This window comes from Chiroxiphia lanceolata, chromosome 14 (assembly GCF_009829145.1).
Source record: "Chiroxiphia lanceolata isolate bChiLan1 chromosome 14, bChiLan1.pri, whole genome shotgun sequence".
Taxonomy (NCBI): Eukaryota; Metazoa; Chordata; class Aves; order Passeriformes; family Pipridae; genus Chiroxiphia; species Chiroxiphia lanceolata.
In genome coordinates, this window is record NC_045650.1 from 18,424,329 (window position 1) to 18,439,551 (window position 15,223).

Genomic DNA, 15,223 nt, shown 5'->3' on the forward strand with positions numbered 1-15,223 from the left:
GCCAACAGCAAATGGAGCCCAGTGCTGTTTGCACAGGCCCAGCCCTGGGGACAGCGGACAGCAAGCAGAGTGCAGTGACAGGCAGAGGGAGCCCCAGGCTAGAAAGCAAAGGGATGAGCAGGGAAAGGTGTCCAAGCCATCCAGATGTGCATGTCCCTGGCAGAGCAGTGGGAGCTGATGCTGCCGCCTCCGGGTGGTCCCAGCCTGGCAGAGCTGTGATACCCCCCCTTTTGAACACCTCTGCTCTTCGGGAAACTTATTAAAAGAAAACATCTCCTGGTTCCTCAGCAGCCCCCCTGGCAGGGCCAGCCAGCACACAAGGACTGGAGCCTGTTCCAACCCTGGGCCCCTGCACAAACCAGCTCCAGGGGAACGAGGCTGTTCAGAGATGGAAACTGGAACTGCAGGTCAGAGGCTGAGATCTTGAAGGAAATATCAAGCAATGTTAACTGAAGAAAAATCTAGAGGCCTGGGGAAGTCAGACATAGGTAAATAAACAATAACAATAACATCCTATAAAAACCTCTTGCACCAACAGAACCTTCTCCTTAAAGAACCTGTTTTTCCAGAGATTGCAAGGGCTGCTCAGACAGCATTCACTCCTCATGAATACGAGTGTTCAGCCCCGTTGAGAAATCAGATCCTTCTAAAGAACCTTGCATTAATTCTCCAGCCCCATCCATGAACAGCTGCCCTGCAGAGAAGGGCAGGATCACCCCGGGCTCCCCCAGAGGAAATAGGGGAATGCTCATGCTCTGCATGCTCAGAGACTGTGTCATGATGGGAACAAGCTGCTGGCACAGGGCAGAGATTGCCCTGCTCCAAAGCACAGCATCACTGCTTGATCTGAGCTGCAAAATTTACCATCCAGCAGCTCATCAGAGTGAGAATCACACACAGCAGCTGGTGTTTACGTGCTCAGGGTGGGCTCCTATGTGCCCACAGGCAGGCACAGCTTTGGCCAAATGCTTGCAGGGGAAGTTGCAGGACATGAGGTTTGAGTGGCAAAGGCTGCAGTCAGCAAGCACTCATCTCTTTGCTATATAGATAGCCTGGAACTAACACCTAGCGGGGGGCAGGAGCCTGGCATCCTTTCTAGAAGGTAATCTGGGCCCCCATCCCCATTTTTCAGCCACCTTGAACAGAGGTGGAACTGGTGCAGCTCTCTCCCCTTTGGATTGATCACAGCAGCCAGTTAACTGAGCAGACACTCTCAGTGTCTTCTCTCAGTGAAGTCTGTCATAGGAATTACAGATAACACACACTGGATTCCCCATGAGGGAATGGCATGGGTTAACTGTGCTCAGCAGCACTGCACCTGACACAACAGGGGATACACTGAATGGTTCCATGTTGCAGCATTCAGATGGGAACATCCCTGCTGGAGCAACTGAAAACATGGATCCATCAGCTAATGAAGTACAGTGGTCACTGGCACCAGACAGAGAGGGGATTTAACAGCTGACCATGCCTGAGTCCCCCAACCACCTGCACACCTAAGAGACAGCCCACCCACCTACCATCTGGTCTGCCAGAGCACATCATCTGAGCACAGCGATTACTTGTGACAGAAACCAGCTGAAGTTTCACACTCCAGATCTCCTGAGTAGCTCCAAACACTCTGACATGACCTGGCGAGTGTCCACATCAGTATTCTTCACCCAGGGCTTCAAGGTATGAGAAGTGAGATCTGGTGTTGAGCCTCCACAAGAGACAAGGAAACATATATTAAACAACAACAGACATAAATAACAAAAAATAACACTCACACAAGACAAAAAAAGGTGAGGAAAACCAGACCAGAAATAGGCAACTACAAAGAAACAATGCTGTCACATTCAAATACAGGCCCATCTCTCCTTCATATATTGCTCCAGATCAGAGCTCTAACAATTCTCATCACAAGTCAGTCTCAGGACACAATGCACTTATCCCAAACAACAGATACACACACCCCAGCCTCTCCAGTATTTGGCTTTTTCACAGTCACATGGGCCAGAGTCTTTACAACAAGTTTTTTCAGGATGCTGAGCAGGCTTTCCTTTGGCAGTATGGTCATGAGTGGGTCTAGTATTTTTTTTGAGTTCAGGACTAAAATACTTTAGAGTGCTCTCAGCTTTGCTCTGCAGGCAGTTCTTGGTACAGAACAGATCACTACTGTCTTTAGTGAATTTAAAGGACTTTAGCCCAGTCCTTTAAACCTGCTAAAACAGGCAGAGATGGAAGCAAGACTACGCTCACATGCTCTGTTAAACAGCTCCCTCCTGCGGATACATGCTCTGTGCCTGCAAACTCCAGGCAGGATTCAGACGGTGAGGCTGCAACTCCCCAGTGGGCACAAACCACCTATTGTCCTCATGGCCACTCTCCTCAGAGTGCCCCAGGGCTGCCCACGCGTGTTCCCATCCAGCTGCTGGCTCCAGCGGTGCTCCCGAAGCAGCAGCCACTCTTAACAACAGGAAGACCCCGATTTGGAGCTGGAGTGCAGGTCAATGGTGTGGCCCAGCATGCAGTGCTCCAGCTGCTCCTCCACCGCCAGCACCTGTCGTACAGCTTCCTCAAAGGCCACTGTCACATTGGTGTCGTCCTTGGCACTAGTCTCCAGGTACGGATAGTTACCGTTCTCCATGCACCAGGCCCGGGCCTCCTCCGTGCTCACCTGTCTCTCCAGTTTGTCTATTTTGTTGCCCAGGACTACAAACGGGAAGTGTTCGGGGTCCTTCACGTCGGCGTAATAGACAAACTCCTTCTGCCAGTTACTGAGGTTCTCGAAGCTCTGCCGGTCGTCCACGCTGAAGGTCAGCAGGCAGCAATCTGCCCCCCGGTAAAAGGGCGTCCGCAGGCTCTTGAACCGCTCCTGTCCCGCCGTGTCCCAGATCTGGAGGGTCACAAACCGCCCGTCCACCTCCAGGTCCCGGTTCAGGAACTCCACCCCGATCGTGTGGAACGCCTGCGAGTCAAACTTGTTGGTGACGTAGCGGTTCATGAGGGAGCTCTTCCCAACTCCACCATCCCCCAGGAGAATGACCTTCAGGAGCAAGGACTTCCCACTCATTGCAGCAGGACGGAGGGGCGGGGTCCCAAGGCAATCTGCAGGGTTCAGAAATAGTACAAAACACCCATTTGACTTGTGGATTCTGCAGAAAGACACATACAGAAGAAGAGAATATGGCATTTTCATCCCCATCCCTGAACAAGTTTTGTATATAGGAGGTAATCTCCTATACAGGAGGTAATCTCTCTTTTTAGAGAGATCTTATTATTCTAATCTCTCTTACTAGAGAGATTACAGCTGGGGACTGGACGAGCTTTCAGGCACATGAGTCCTCCATCAGGTCCAAAATGGATTCAGTGGGTCACCACTGTAAGTGCAAGATAAGAACAATGTTGAGAATTTAGTAGTGATTATAATACTTTTAGTGAAAACTCTGCATCTAAGCTTGTCCAGTTTTTCTAAACAGATCATCACCAGTTAAACATCTCTCCTGGCCTGCATCCTCAGGCTATCACAGGAACAGCAAAATCACCAGGGGTGCCTATCACCAGGCCTTCCTTCCCACCGTACCATCACCAGCTAAATAATTTCTCCTATCTGACTTGCTCCACTGGAGGGATGTAACAAATGTGCAGGTCTGTATCAATGCAAGTGATTCGTCAGGCCAGCTCTGGATCACCCTGAGGATGCTGACTCACCAGCGGAGCTGCGCGTGATCCCACGGCTCAGAAGGGGTTTCCCAGGCACAGGGACCAGCTGCTCTGCTGCTCCTTGCTGGCAATGCTTGTCACAGCCCAGTTTGCTCGGGCTCAGGTGCAAGTTTACACTGCAACAACCCTGACACCACAGGCTCCTTAGTCAGCAGCCTCTAGGCCAAGTGCCAACGCATCCTCCCCCTCCCAGGGATGCTCTACAGGCCTGACACGGAATAAGAGGTTTGTTTGGCTGTTGTACTGTACCTGCTCTGGAGATACAGTTGTCTCTGGGAGTGTCCAGGGAACACTTTCCTCCAGTGTAACAGTCACTAAAAAACAAACATCAGTCATCCAGGTTGCCAGAGCTGCCCTCAGTGTCTTTGTCTGTGATGCTGATCCAGGATGGAAGAACAATAGCAGAGCTCTGGGAAGCTGCAAGAGCAGTACTGACAGCTGGAGTAAAACAGGCAAGAACAAGGCACCAAAGAGTTTCCCTTGCCCCAAGTGAAATGGAACAGAGCCCACACCTGGACAGGGCAGAGTGCCATGTGGATGCTACACCCAAAATAAGAACAGAATAAACTGAAGGGGCTCTGACATGACTGCACAGGCTGTGCACTCTGTGTCTCCCCTCAATCCAAGGGACATTGATAGCTGTGATCTGCTTGGCCTGCCTACTCACACACTCTGCAATCTGATTTAAGGATGGAACATGCACCTGAACCTGCTATCCAGGAGAGTGAGCCAGCTGGCAACAGCCTGGGAGCTTGCTTACACCTGCTACCAACATTCCCGGGAAGGGTGTGGATGAGCAGTGCTGCTTAGTGATGACACCTCCAACCCACCAAAGCAGGAGCCCAGAACAGCACTTCTACTCTGTCCAGGCCAAACCCCACTCTCTGCACTAATTGTGGGGGGTCCTGTTCAACTTTGATTCTGCACCCCTTCCAAACAGTGTGGTAACCACAAAGCCAAAAGCAGAAACTTCTGCTTCTAGCGAATTTCTGCACTTTCTGCACAAAAGGCTCACCAATTTCACTTCCCTGCACAGAAACAGCCCAAAACCAAGCATAGCTGAGCTAACTTGATGGGACATCTGTGCAGCAGTGCACGGTCCAGCAGTCCTAAAGCAAAGAACAAAATGCAAATGTCACAAGAGACAAACAGGACGTGCAGCACAGCTCCCTGGGGCCGCTGGCTTGGGGGAACCCTCGCCTGGGCAGGTGAGCTGCTCAACACCCTTGTTCCTTTCCCCAACCTTGCTGAGGGCAGGTTGAAGATAGTCCTGGCACAGGCCATCAGCCCAGAGCAGAGTTTCTGTTTAGAGATGGTTTGTTAGCGAGTGACCCGTTTTAAGAATGACCGGTAGGTGATGTCGGGCCGCTCCGGAGCCCGCAGGTCAGCGGGGCGGTGGAAACCGTGACACAGCCGTGACACCGACAGCACATCCTCGTCTGCCCCGCTGTGAGCTATTCCAGCGGCTGACCCCCACTGCAGCAGGGCCGCCAGCACCTGTGTGCAGGTAACAACACAGGGAACACCAGCAGGACGGGCACGCAGGGCCCGACTCTCCCCCCTCCCCAGGCCCCGGCTCGGCGGAGGCGAGACCCCCCGGCGGGTCCCACGGGAGCGACCAGGGGAGGTGCCCGCGGAGCGGTGCCCGCGAGGGGCCCCCCGGCGGGAGCAGAGGGGCGGCTGTCTGTCCATCCCCGCCGCCCATCCCCGCTCCCCTGCCCTGCCCTGCCCTCACTCACCCTCAGCGCCCTCCGCCCGCCCGGCCCGCGGGGCGCAGGTGCCGCTCAGCCCCGCGCCTGCGCCGCGCACGCGCCTCCCGCCGCCGGCCGCGGGCGGGGCGGGGCGGGGCCGGGACCCGCCCTTCGACCCGCCCGGCCCCGCCCCCCGGACCCTCAGCGCCCGGCCGGCCACTGCCCTCACAGTGCCCGCTGTGCCCCTTGTATCTGTCAGTGCCCTCACAGTGCCCACTGTGCCCCTTGTATCTGTCAGTGCCCTCACAGTGCCCACTGTGCCCCTTGTATCTGTCAGTGCCCTCACAGTGCCCGCTGTGCCCCTTGTATCTGTCAGTGCCCTCACAGTGCCCACTGTGCCCCCTGTATCTGTCAGTGCCCTCACAGTGCCCGCTGTGCCCCTTGTATCTGTCAGTGCCCTCACAGTGCCCACTGTGCCCCTTGTATCTGTCAGTGCCCTCACAGTGCCCACTGTGCCCCCTGTATCTGTCAGTGCCCTCACAGTGCCCGCTGTGCCCCTTGTATCTGTCAGTGCCCTCACAGTGCCCACTGTGCCCCTTGTATCTGTCAGTGCCCTCACAGTGCCCACTGTGTCCCCTTGTATCTGTCAGTGCCCTCACAGTGCCCGCTGTGCCCCTTGTATCTGTCAGTGCCCTCACAGTGCCCGCTGTGCCCCCCGGCACTGCCCTCGCAGTGCCACTGTGTCCCCTGTATCAATCAGTGTCAGCCTGCGGCACTGCCCTCACAGTGCCCCCTGTAGCCATCAGTGCCCTCACAGTGCCCGCTGTGCCGCCTGTATCCAACAGTGCCCGCCCCTGTCACTCCCCTCACAGTCCCGGCACGTCCCTCCGTGCCCCCTCACTGGCTACCTCTGTCACTCGCCGCACAGTACCCACATGTTCTGCCTGTGCCCCCTCAGTGCCCCCCATCACTCCTCACTCTCCCGTCCCCTCACAGTCCCGCATGTTCCCCCTTTGTCACTTCGGTGACAGCTGCCCAAAGGAGTGCGACTGCCCCCACCCTCCCCATCGCCAAGCGGGACCAGGAGCGAGAATGTCTTAAAGAAAGAGGTTTCCTGGGAAGGGCAGCAAATACAAACATTACAGAGAGTTGAAGGGAAAAAGTAGTGACAAGGTCACCCCAGCCTGGGCCAAACAGTGAGGGGAGACAGGAGAGGGAGAGTGAAACCAGACCTCCAGGTGGCTGCAGAAGGGTTTTGGGGAACAGGAGCCACTTGTGTGGTTCCTCCTGGTGGGCATTGTCAACTCTTCTTCCTGCCAGTGCCTGGTGCCCCCTGAGATACACCTTTGAAACGTGAGGACACATCTCACTGTGTCCCCCAGACATCTTTCCCAGGGGGACAAGAGCAGGGACCCCTCGCACGGACACCCAGAGCTTTTGGCCGTCTAAACCCAGCACCAGCTCCAGGGCCGAGTGAATGCCACAGGAGCACATTGATTCCCTCCTCCCCCCTGGAAAAGCATGAGATGGGAGGAGGATTTAAATTAAGCCAGGGATTATATTAATACCAGCCTCGATCTGTCAGAGGAGATGGGGGACAAGGCAAGCCTAGGGAGGTAAGCAGGGGGTGGCCAGAATGAGGACCTGTGTTGCCAGCCTGGGATCAGGGGAGCCTAGGTAAAAGGGGGGTGCTCCTGGGACCTGTATTTGGGGCACCAATATACACACCAGCATCAGAGCCAGAAGCTCAGGATGCTGCTAATGCAAGGGACAGACCTAGGCTGCACCACGTGCTGGGGCTTTCTCTGAACCAGTCCAGGTCCCCATGCCAGCCCTGACAGGACCATGCATTTCTAGGGTGAGCCTCTGAGCATGGCACACTTGCCTCTGCCAGCTCTCTTTGCCTGGCAGCCGTTTAATCCTGTTATTTTCCAGTACTTATTAATTAGAGATCTGATTTAGCATGTAAGGGGCGAGACACCTCCTGAGGAAGAAAGAGCCACCACAGCAGATCCTGCTAAGGCAACTGAGGCACGGTGCTCTGCAGCCATTCCCTGACACCCTGGACCAGCCCCATAAGGGCTGGCAGACACCAAATCTTCAGGGGACGCTGCCTGCAGGGTTTGGGGAGGGCAGCACAGCCAAGGACACCGCAGGGCTGGTGACCCCAGCTGACTGTGCCTGTGCTCGAGGGGCCCCCATGTACCTCCAGGCTGATCCTCAGGCACTTGCAGCTGTTGGGGACTCACTTCCCCATCTGAGCAGGGATGTGCCTGGTCTGGTTTGGATCCCAGTGCTTCTGCAGCCTGGTTGCCTTGCTGAGCTGGGCAACAACCTGTTTGGCATCTGTGGTGGACTGACCCTTGTGCCCAACCAAGCTGCTCTATCATTCCCCTCCTCAGCAGGACAGGACACAGCAGATAGAAAAAACTTGTGGGTCAAGACAAAGGCAGTTCAATAAATCAAAAGCCACATCACAACCCTTTGCAAAAGACAGCAAAGGATTTATTCTCTACTTCCCATCAGCAGGTGATGTCTGGCTGCTTCCCTGGAAGTAGGGATTAAACACACATAGTGGTTGCTCCAAAAGATGGTTGCCTTCTTGTGTCTCTAGAGCAACTATGCTGAAAGCCTTCTTGGGTGTCCTCTTAACAGCTCTCTTCCCTCTGAAATCTCATAATGGGCTTCCAGCTCCAAGGTGGGTTCCCCATCCCACTCCCTACTGTCCTCCCCTGGTCAGGCAGGGAGAACCTGCAGAGTACACTACATAGCATGCACCTGAGGCTCCCCTTCCCTCTGGTCAGAGCAGGAAGGCACTGACTTCTTGGGGTGCCCCTGACAGCCAAGGCACTGGCCTATAGGGATGAGGAGGGACAGATATTTCTCTGAAGTTCTGGAGCCAAGAAGATACTGCCTTCACAGCTGGTGCATCCACCATATCCATCACTGCCAAGCTGTTAGAATGACACTAGTGCACTCTGAATCACCTTCCTCCACACGGTTCATGAGCACAGGTCATCCTCTGGATCTTTGGAGACCTCATGATTCTCTAGATCACTATATTCTTCAGCACCAGTTAATTCTCTCAGGTGCTGCATGCCTTCACCTGTGGTGGTCCACTTTCCTGAGTAGTTCACAAGTCTTCCCTGAATTAATATCTTGCCCTCACACCTGAGAGAAGATGCCTGAAAATACTGCAAATTGTGGCCATGAAATAGCTGCAGTGGTAATCAGTAGTATTAAACAGCTCACATAGTGGTGAGCAGGGACCTCAGGAGCCTGCACAATAAAGCCACCCACACCAGTCCTGGTTAGGGAGAGGGAGATGTGTTCCCTGATCCACTCCACGAGACAGCTCCCCCAGCAGAGCAAGGCCATGGGTGTGCAGGGCAAAGCACAGAGCAGTGGTTTGTACTAACATGTTCCCAAGCCCAGCAAAGCAAAGAGATAAGCAGTGCAGACAACAAACTGTGACCTGACAGGAGCTGCCTGATTAGTAAATACTACAGCTATAGCACACTTAGCATAGGCTAAGGAATGGGCTTATCTGAGCACTGCCTTGTGAGCACAGAGAGCTGGCACTGGATGGGACCTCGCCTGTGGGTCCTGGGCACCCCTGGGCAGAGGGATTTGTCTGGAGGTGGGGTTGTGACCCAGGAGATGTGCTGGGCAGGGAATACAAGGGCTGGGGGGGCTGCACGGGGCAGCAGGGCAGGGACTCTGTAGGGTGCTGGGATCCTGCAGCAGGAGAGGTTTTACTCCCCAGGGCTCAGCTGCAGCCATCACCTGGCTCTCACTCTCAGCCCTGAGTGTTATGGCACACAGGAGGATGCTGGTGCCAAGGTGAAGGAGCCCTGATCCAGCTTCAAGCCACTGCCAGCCCATGGTCACACAGCACTACCAGCTCATGCCCCGATTAATTCATCCCACGTCCTGTGCTGCAGCTGGGGCTTAGGTCTCTGCCTTTGTTCCAGCCCCGGTGCAAGGCTCCACAGCTGCTTCTCCAAGGGCTGTGCCCAGCAGCAGCTCCTGCCCATGGCATCTGCTCTCACCACTCCCCAGCACACAGACCCCATGAACAGTCCTGCCACCCTCTGCCTTTGGCAGCCCCTGTTTTCCCCAAGCCCACAGCTCTGAGCAGTGATTGACAAGCACCTCATCTCCCACTTATCTCCCCGAGAAGGAGCTCCACAGCTGGAGCAAAGCTGGAGAAGACACTCCAGTGCATCCTCCTCCACCCCACACAGCTCAACACGTCCTAGAGAAGTGACCTGTGCAGTTCCTGTGAGCTGGTCTGAAGCAGCAGGGAGGGAGGGGCACATGCCTGGGCTGCAGAGCTGCCTGAGACACAACACTGCAAGCAGGGGCTTGCCCGGCCATCAGTGCAACTGCAGGCCTGTCAGCAGCCCAGCCACTCACCACTGCCACAGCCTCCTTGCCTGCTTGTCCATCCCCTGCTCTTCCCTTTGGCCAGTTATCAGGGACAATGTTGGATGACAAGGCAGCAGAGCAGGTAGCACCCTAGGAGGAAGCACCAAACATAGTTCTACCCTGATGTAGGTGCACAGGCAGGCTGGGGCTTCAGGATGCATCATGAGGCATCTGTTGCAACATGTTTATCTGCTGCCCATGGCTCCTGAGCTTGTTCCTGGAAAGCCACAGAGGCGTCTGACAGGCACCAGCTCACAGCTGCATGGAGGGGAGTTCGACCTGTGCTGCCACGGGCTCTGCTCTGGGACTCACAGCAAAGGCACATGGCAGCAGGGATGGAGGAGGGGGACAGAGGGGTATATGGCACCCTGGCTGCCTCTTGGTGAGGAAAGTGCCTGGACAGAGGGACAGAGGGAAACTGCTCCTGCTGCTGCTCTGGAGGTGCCTCCATCCTGCCTGTTGGTGATTCCGGGTGAAGCAGCAAAGGACCATATTCCCAAGCTGAGCCCTCAGCTCGTACCCTGACCTCACCCTCTGTGCCCAGCCCATACCCTGCACCATGCTGTCCATGCCCAGCCTGCCCCCAAGTTCCCTGTGGGCAGCCGGACATTCCTGCACGGGTTCATCCAAGCAGGTTTAGGGGCTCTGACACTGCAGGGTGCCACCAGCATTGGCCGTGGGGCATACAGGCTTTGGGACAGCAGTGTCCCTGAGGAGAGGACACCAACCTCTGCCTTGTCCAGATGGAGTGAGGTGATGCCTTAGAGGTGACACCCACCACAGAAGGGCTTGGGTTTTGTTTTTCCACCCCTCGAGGTCTCCTCATGTCACACAGGAGCATGAGCAGTGTCAGGTCCCCCTGGCAAACCCCAGCCAGTTGTGCCATGGCTTGGGCACTGGGTGCATCCCTACTGCCATCAACCCCATGGGTTTGAGCCCCCACCTTTGTCTCCCCCCGGCTTTCCAGGCTGCCATATCCCAGCTGTTTCCTGTGGAGAGGAATAAATCACGGAGATAGAGCTATGCACTGGGAACAGGGAAACAAAATGGCTTTTCATGCCATAATCCTTTGTAATAAAACACCAGGGGCAAGAAAGATGATAAACAACGTCTCCTGTGTGAGCCAGCTGCTTCCTAAAATAAAGCACTCCTCTGCTCCATCAGCTGCCCCAGCTCGGGTGCAAGTGCGGGCGCTGCCGCACGACACCGGAGCCGTGTTCCTGTGGGAGCACATGCTCCCGCAGCTCTGGGCATGGCCCCTCGGGCCTGCAGGAATCTGTAGAATGCAACTGGGGGGGGTTTCAGAAATGAGAAATGAGTTCCAGCCGCTCTCAGGAGCCGGTAGGAGCTCCCGAAGGGCTCGGCATCCCCCGGCGCCAGCAGCGCGTGTGCCGCCCAGCCAAGGCATCCAGCAGGGCTGCTCCCACCTGTGCCCTGTGCCAGCAACAACCCCAGCAAATGCAGGAGTGAGGGGGGTGCAGGGGGGCTCAGTGCATAACTTCCCAGTTTTGTTTAGGCTTGGGTCCTGGCAGAAGCCTGATCCTGAGCAGGAAGCTCTGAGTGCTCTGGGTTCATCATTGCTCCGGCTGAGCCCTTGCTGGCAGGGGATGAATAAGCTCCTGCTGGTAAACCTGACCTGCTGGGCATTATTTAAAGAGCAGCAATAACTTCTCTGCTGCTGGGGAAGGCGTCGGGGTGTGCTGAGTGTGGCAGCCTGCCTGTGCTGGCCACCACAGAGCCCGTGAGCCAACTTCCCAGTGCAGGTGTCCTGAGGTGCCCGGCTCGCTGTGATGGTGCCTTTGCACCCACTGGTCAGGGACAGTGGCTTTACCTCCCCATGGCTGTGGGGCTCTCCAGCACAGTGCTGCTCCCCTCCACAGGATGAGGACAGCTTGTCTGTTCATCCTCCCCCATGTCACCAAGTGTCCCCATCACACACAACTCTCACACCCCATGGTGGCCACCTCCTTTGCTGAAGGTCTGTGGTCAGTACCCCACACAACACTTTCATTTCCCCGTTAGTGCTCATTCTCTTCTGCTTCCTCTTTCACAGCCAAACATACAACTATCCCCACGCACACACGTATCCTCCTCAGTCACTCCCAGCAGAGGTTTTCCCTGGCAGCTCGTGATTGTTGCCCCTTGCCTCCCCTCTCCACCCCTGCCACCACAGGGTGGTTTGAGCTCTGTGCTTGGCAACGTGTCCACACAAGCAGCAGAGACCTGGCAGGGAAAGGCTGATCTGAGTGATGCAGAAGTGGTGACACGTTTTCCCCAGGGATGCAGGGAGTGAGGAGTGGGCAGGATCTGCCTCACCTGACCATGCAGCCTGGCTTCACCTTATCTTGCTTGTTCTGGTGACAAACACACACCTTACAAGGTGGGGTTTGCTTGCACTCTGACCACAGCGTGGGGCTGTGGTTGGCGATTTCCTGCCATCCAGGAGTGCCCAAGCCCTGGTCACTGAAACCTCTTGGCTCTCACCACTTTCTGCAGCAAAAGCCTCCCCTGCCCTGGGTGATCTGAGCTGCAAACCAGGGTGGTGCTGTGGGAGCTGAGGAGGGTGCTGCAGCTGTGCAGGGAGCACTGGAGAACTGAGGTTCCCAGTGCAGGGCCATGCACAGGCTGAGTCAGGGACCTCCTGCCAGAGATGGGGTTATGATTCTCCACACAGGGGTATATGGGGCCAAATCCTCTCCTGGCTGAGTCAGAGGGGATGGAGCAGTGGCAGGGGCAGACACTCATCCCAGCCACAAGCCCTGATCTGAATTCACCTCTGATCTGAATTCACCCGGTGCTGCTGATCACCAGGTATTTGCCCAAATTCCTCCTGCCAGTGACTCAGCCTTCTCCTCCCTCCTCTGCAGTGGGGCCACAGCTCACCACCTGATGGAGCGTAGGAGGAAACCGCCCACAGGAGCAACAGGATGGGCCCCATGGATCGTATCCTCCTGGCATTGCCAAGAGGGGCTGACACAAGAAACTCACCTGCTGCCCAGTGAGGGAAGGGGCATCAAGCCCTACCAGGAATGTCCAGTTCCCAGGATGGCATCCTCTGTGCGTGGGTGGCTGCTGGGGCAGCCCAAGCTGCTGAAGCCACCACATTTCTAGGGGACAACAGTCTGGCAGCTGTCCTGGCCACCCACACCACTGGCAGCTGTGGGCTGACGTGTAAAAGGGAAGGTCTGGGGTAGGGAGGGAAAGTGTTGATATAAAGAGCTTTTCTGTAATGTTCTCCCCTTGCTGGCTCATCCTCTGCTGGCAACATTTTGGGCACTGGGTTTCAAAATGCCTGACTCTTTACCCTCAGACCTGAGGACACAGAAAATGGGTGGTGTCTGGTGCTTCCCTGTGCACCATTCTGGCAGGGATGTGGTGCCCTCATTTTAGGTGGACTCAGCCACATTGGCCACACAACCCACTGAGATGTGTGTGCTGGGGTTGGGAAGCTGCCCCCAGCTCCAACTGATTCCCTGCTTCAGGCTGGGACTGCCAGCCCCTGGTGTGGCTTCCTCAGGGCATAGACCTGGCTGTGCCAGCACTTGACCCCATGTCTAAATCAGTATTGCTGCATCCCTGGGGTGGCCACAGTGAAAAAGCAACACAAACCTGGGTGCACCAACAACCCTATCCTCACCCTGCAGCTTCCTGGGATGCATGGGGGTCCTGTGGGCCACTTCCACAGGCTTGGAGCATCACCAGCTGCTGGCACCAGCCACCCTCCCATTTAGAGCAACTGCTGGGGAGCCACAGCCCTTGCCCTGGCTGGGAAACCAGTTGAGCCCATAGGAAGGGGGTGCCCAGCACCCTTGGGCAGTCTCTGCTGCCTGCATGTGCAGCACAGGATGATGGGGAGGCTTTTGTGAGCACACTGGTGCCAGGGATGGGACACTCCTGCCGTGGCCTTCCAGGAGTCCATGTGACTCAGGGAGAGATAAGCACCCTGGTGCTTTTCCATGCCTGCAGAGGGGCCCGTTGCAGCATGCAGCAGGGAGGGGCACTGGGGCGGTGTCGGGAGCAGCCAGGGTGCTGTGGGCAGCCTCCGAGGAGATCAGCAATGCCACTTCGTGTTTCCATCCATCTCTTGGTTCAGCTCAGGCACTCAGGGACAGGGAAAGGGTTCAGGCTGGCTTTGCCTGCCTGCCCCAGCCTGGTGAGAGAAACCACCCCCAAACAAGGACACAACCCCTGCTGGGATGCTAAGCAGCTGTTGCCACCCCTGTCCTGGCAGGTGGCACTGAGAAAAGGATTCCCATGTCCAGGATAGGGTTCTGTCTTGGTAACATCAAGGTGCTGAAAGGGAAGGGAGACAGCCACCCACGTGCTGGGTTTCCCAGTGCTCAGCCCAACGTAGCAGCAGCCCCAGCTGGGCCTCAGCATCACTCCCCACTGCCCTCACCCCACGGAAAACCCTGCGCACTGCCCTGACAGCACACAAACGCCAACCTCTTACCTGCAGCTCCTTCAAATCTGCTTTTTAAGGGGTGAAGGCAGTGGCAAGCACACAGGCAGGTTATTTGCAGTCCTTGGCAGGCAGCGTGGGTGGAGGCAGTAGGCAGATAGGCACCATGTCCAGACAGGCACAACAGCCCCGTGTTTGTCCCAGTTGACCAGGCTCACTAAGGACACTGGCCAAAACTGTTAGTTGGCAAGTTTAGGCCAGTCTGCCTCCACTTTCTCCATAACTGGCCTGGTGCATTCAGTGACCCTGCAGGCCAGGTGGAGGTGAGGAAATCCTGGCAGCAGCCAGGAAGCCTCAGCATAGACCTGGAGGCACTGTCAGAGCTCACCCACACTGTGCTGGAGGGCGACTGCAGGACCCAGGGATCTCCATACCTGCAAGGCAGGGCTGGGATCAACACAGAGGGTACCCAAGGCACTTACTGCATTAAACCCCATCTTTACAGGGCTGCAAAAACCTTCTTCCATCACGGGCAGGGGCAGAGACTGGCTCAAGGGGAAGAGAAGGGCTGTGCCAGGCAGTGAGGGGAGAGCTCTGCGTGGGCAGAGATGGCCTGGCCACCACAGCAGCAGGACTCAGACCAGCATCCCCACTGCCAGCACCTCCAGCTGTGCTGATGAGGAGCCAGCCCAGCTCCACAATGGTTTTAGGCAGGGGACACCAAGGTTTTCAAAGTAGGAGGCTCAGCCTTCACATGGGCAGTGAGGCCCAGTTAAATCTCTACCATAAGAAGAAACCATTCTGGTAGTGGAGCACAGTGGCCTGTCACACCAGAAGTGCCACCAGGAACAGAGACCCAGGCAAACACCAAACTGGATTCACTCTGTAAAGAACCAACCCACCATTCCTCTGAGCAACACAAAACTGCCAGCACTGCTGCAGCAGCAGGGAGAAACCTCCCCACCCTCCAGGGCAAGCCAGGCTACAGCCAGAC

At 56.1% G+C, this 15,223-nt stretch overlaps 1 protein-coding gene across 13 annotated transcripts; it reads right to left on the reverse strand.

Annotated features, from left to right (window-relative positions):
• Positions 1-1,837: 1,837 nt before the first annotated feature.
• Positions 1,838-14,368, reverse strand: RAB9B (RAB9B, member RAS oncogene family). Of its 13 annotated transcripts, XM_032701681.1 has the most exons (4): positions 14,281-14,368; positions 12,816-13,012; positions 3,955-4,019; positions 1,838-3,090 (listed from the first exon to the last, which is right to left on the reverse strand). In XM_032701681.1, exons 2-4 carry the CDS (start codon positions 12,839-12,841, stop codon positions 2,450-2,452), a joined length of 732 nt encoding a protein of 243 aa, XP_032557572.1. In that variant the 5' UTR covers positions 12,842-13,012; positions 14,281-14,368; the 3' UTR covers positions 1,838-2,449. The 13 variants fall into 13 exon arrangements, 12 of the variants coding, with proteins under 12 accessions (XP_032557572.1, XP_032557582.1, XP_032557578.1 ...); XM_032701691.1 differs by lacking the exon at positions 12,816-13,012 and having other exon boundaries at positions 14,281-14,299; XM_032701687.1 differs by lacking the exon at positions 12,816-13,012 and having other exon boundaries at positions 1,838-3,137; positions 14,281-14,299.
• Between the last annotated feature and the right edge of the window lie 855 nt (positions 14,369-15,223).

Coding starts and splice junctions, on each gene's coding strand:
- RAB9B (XM_032701680.1), bottom strand. CDS start 9,991: ATGATGCATCCTGAAGCCCCAGCCTGCCTGTGCACCTACATCAGGGTA. Junction 4,020..9,815: donor GCAAGGAGGCTGTGGCAGTG/GTGAGTGGCTGG, acceptor TTTGTTTTTTAG/TGACTGTTACACTGGAGGAA. Junction 3,091..3,954: donor CAACTGTATCTCCAGAGCAG/GTACAGTACAAC, acceptor TGAACCCTGCAG/ATTGCCTTGGGACCCCGCCC.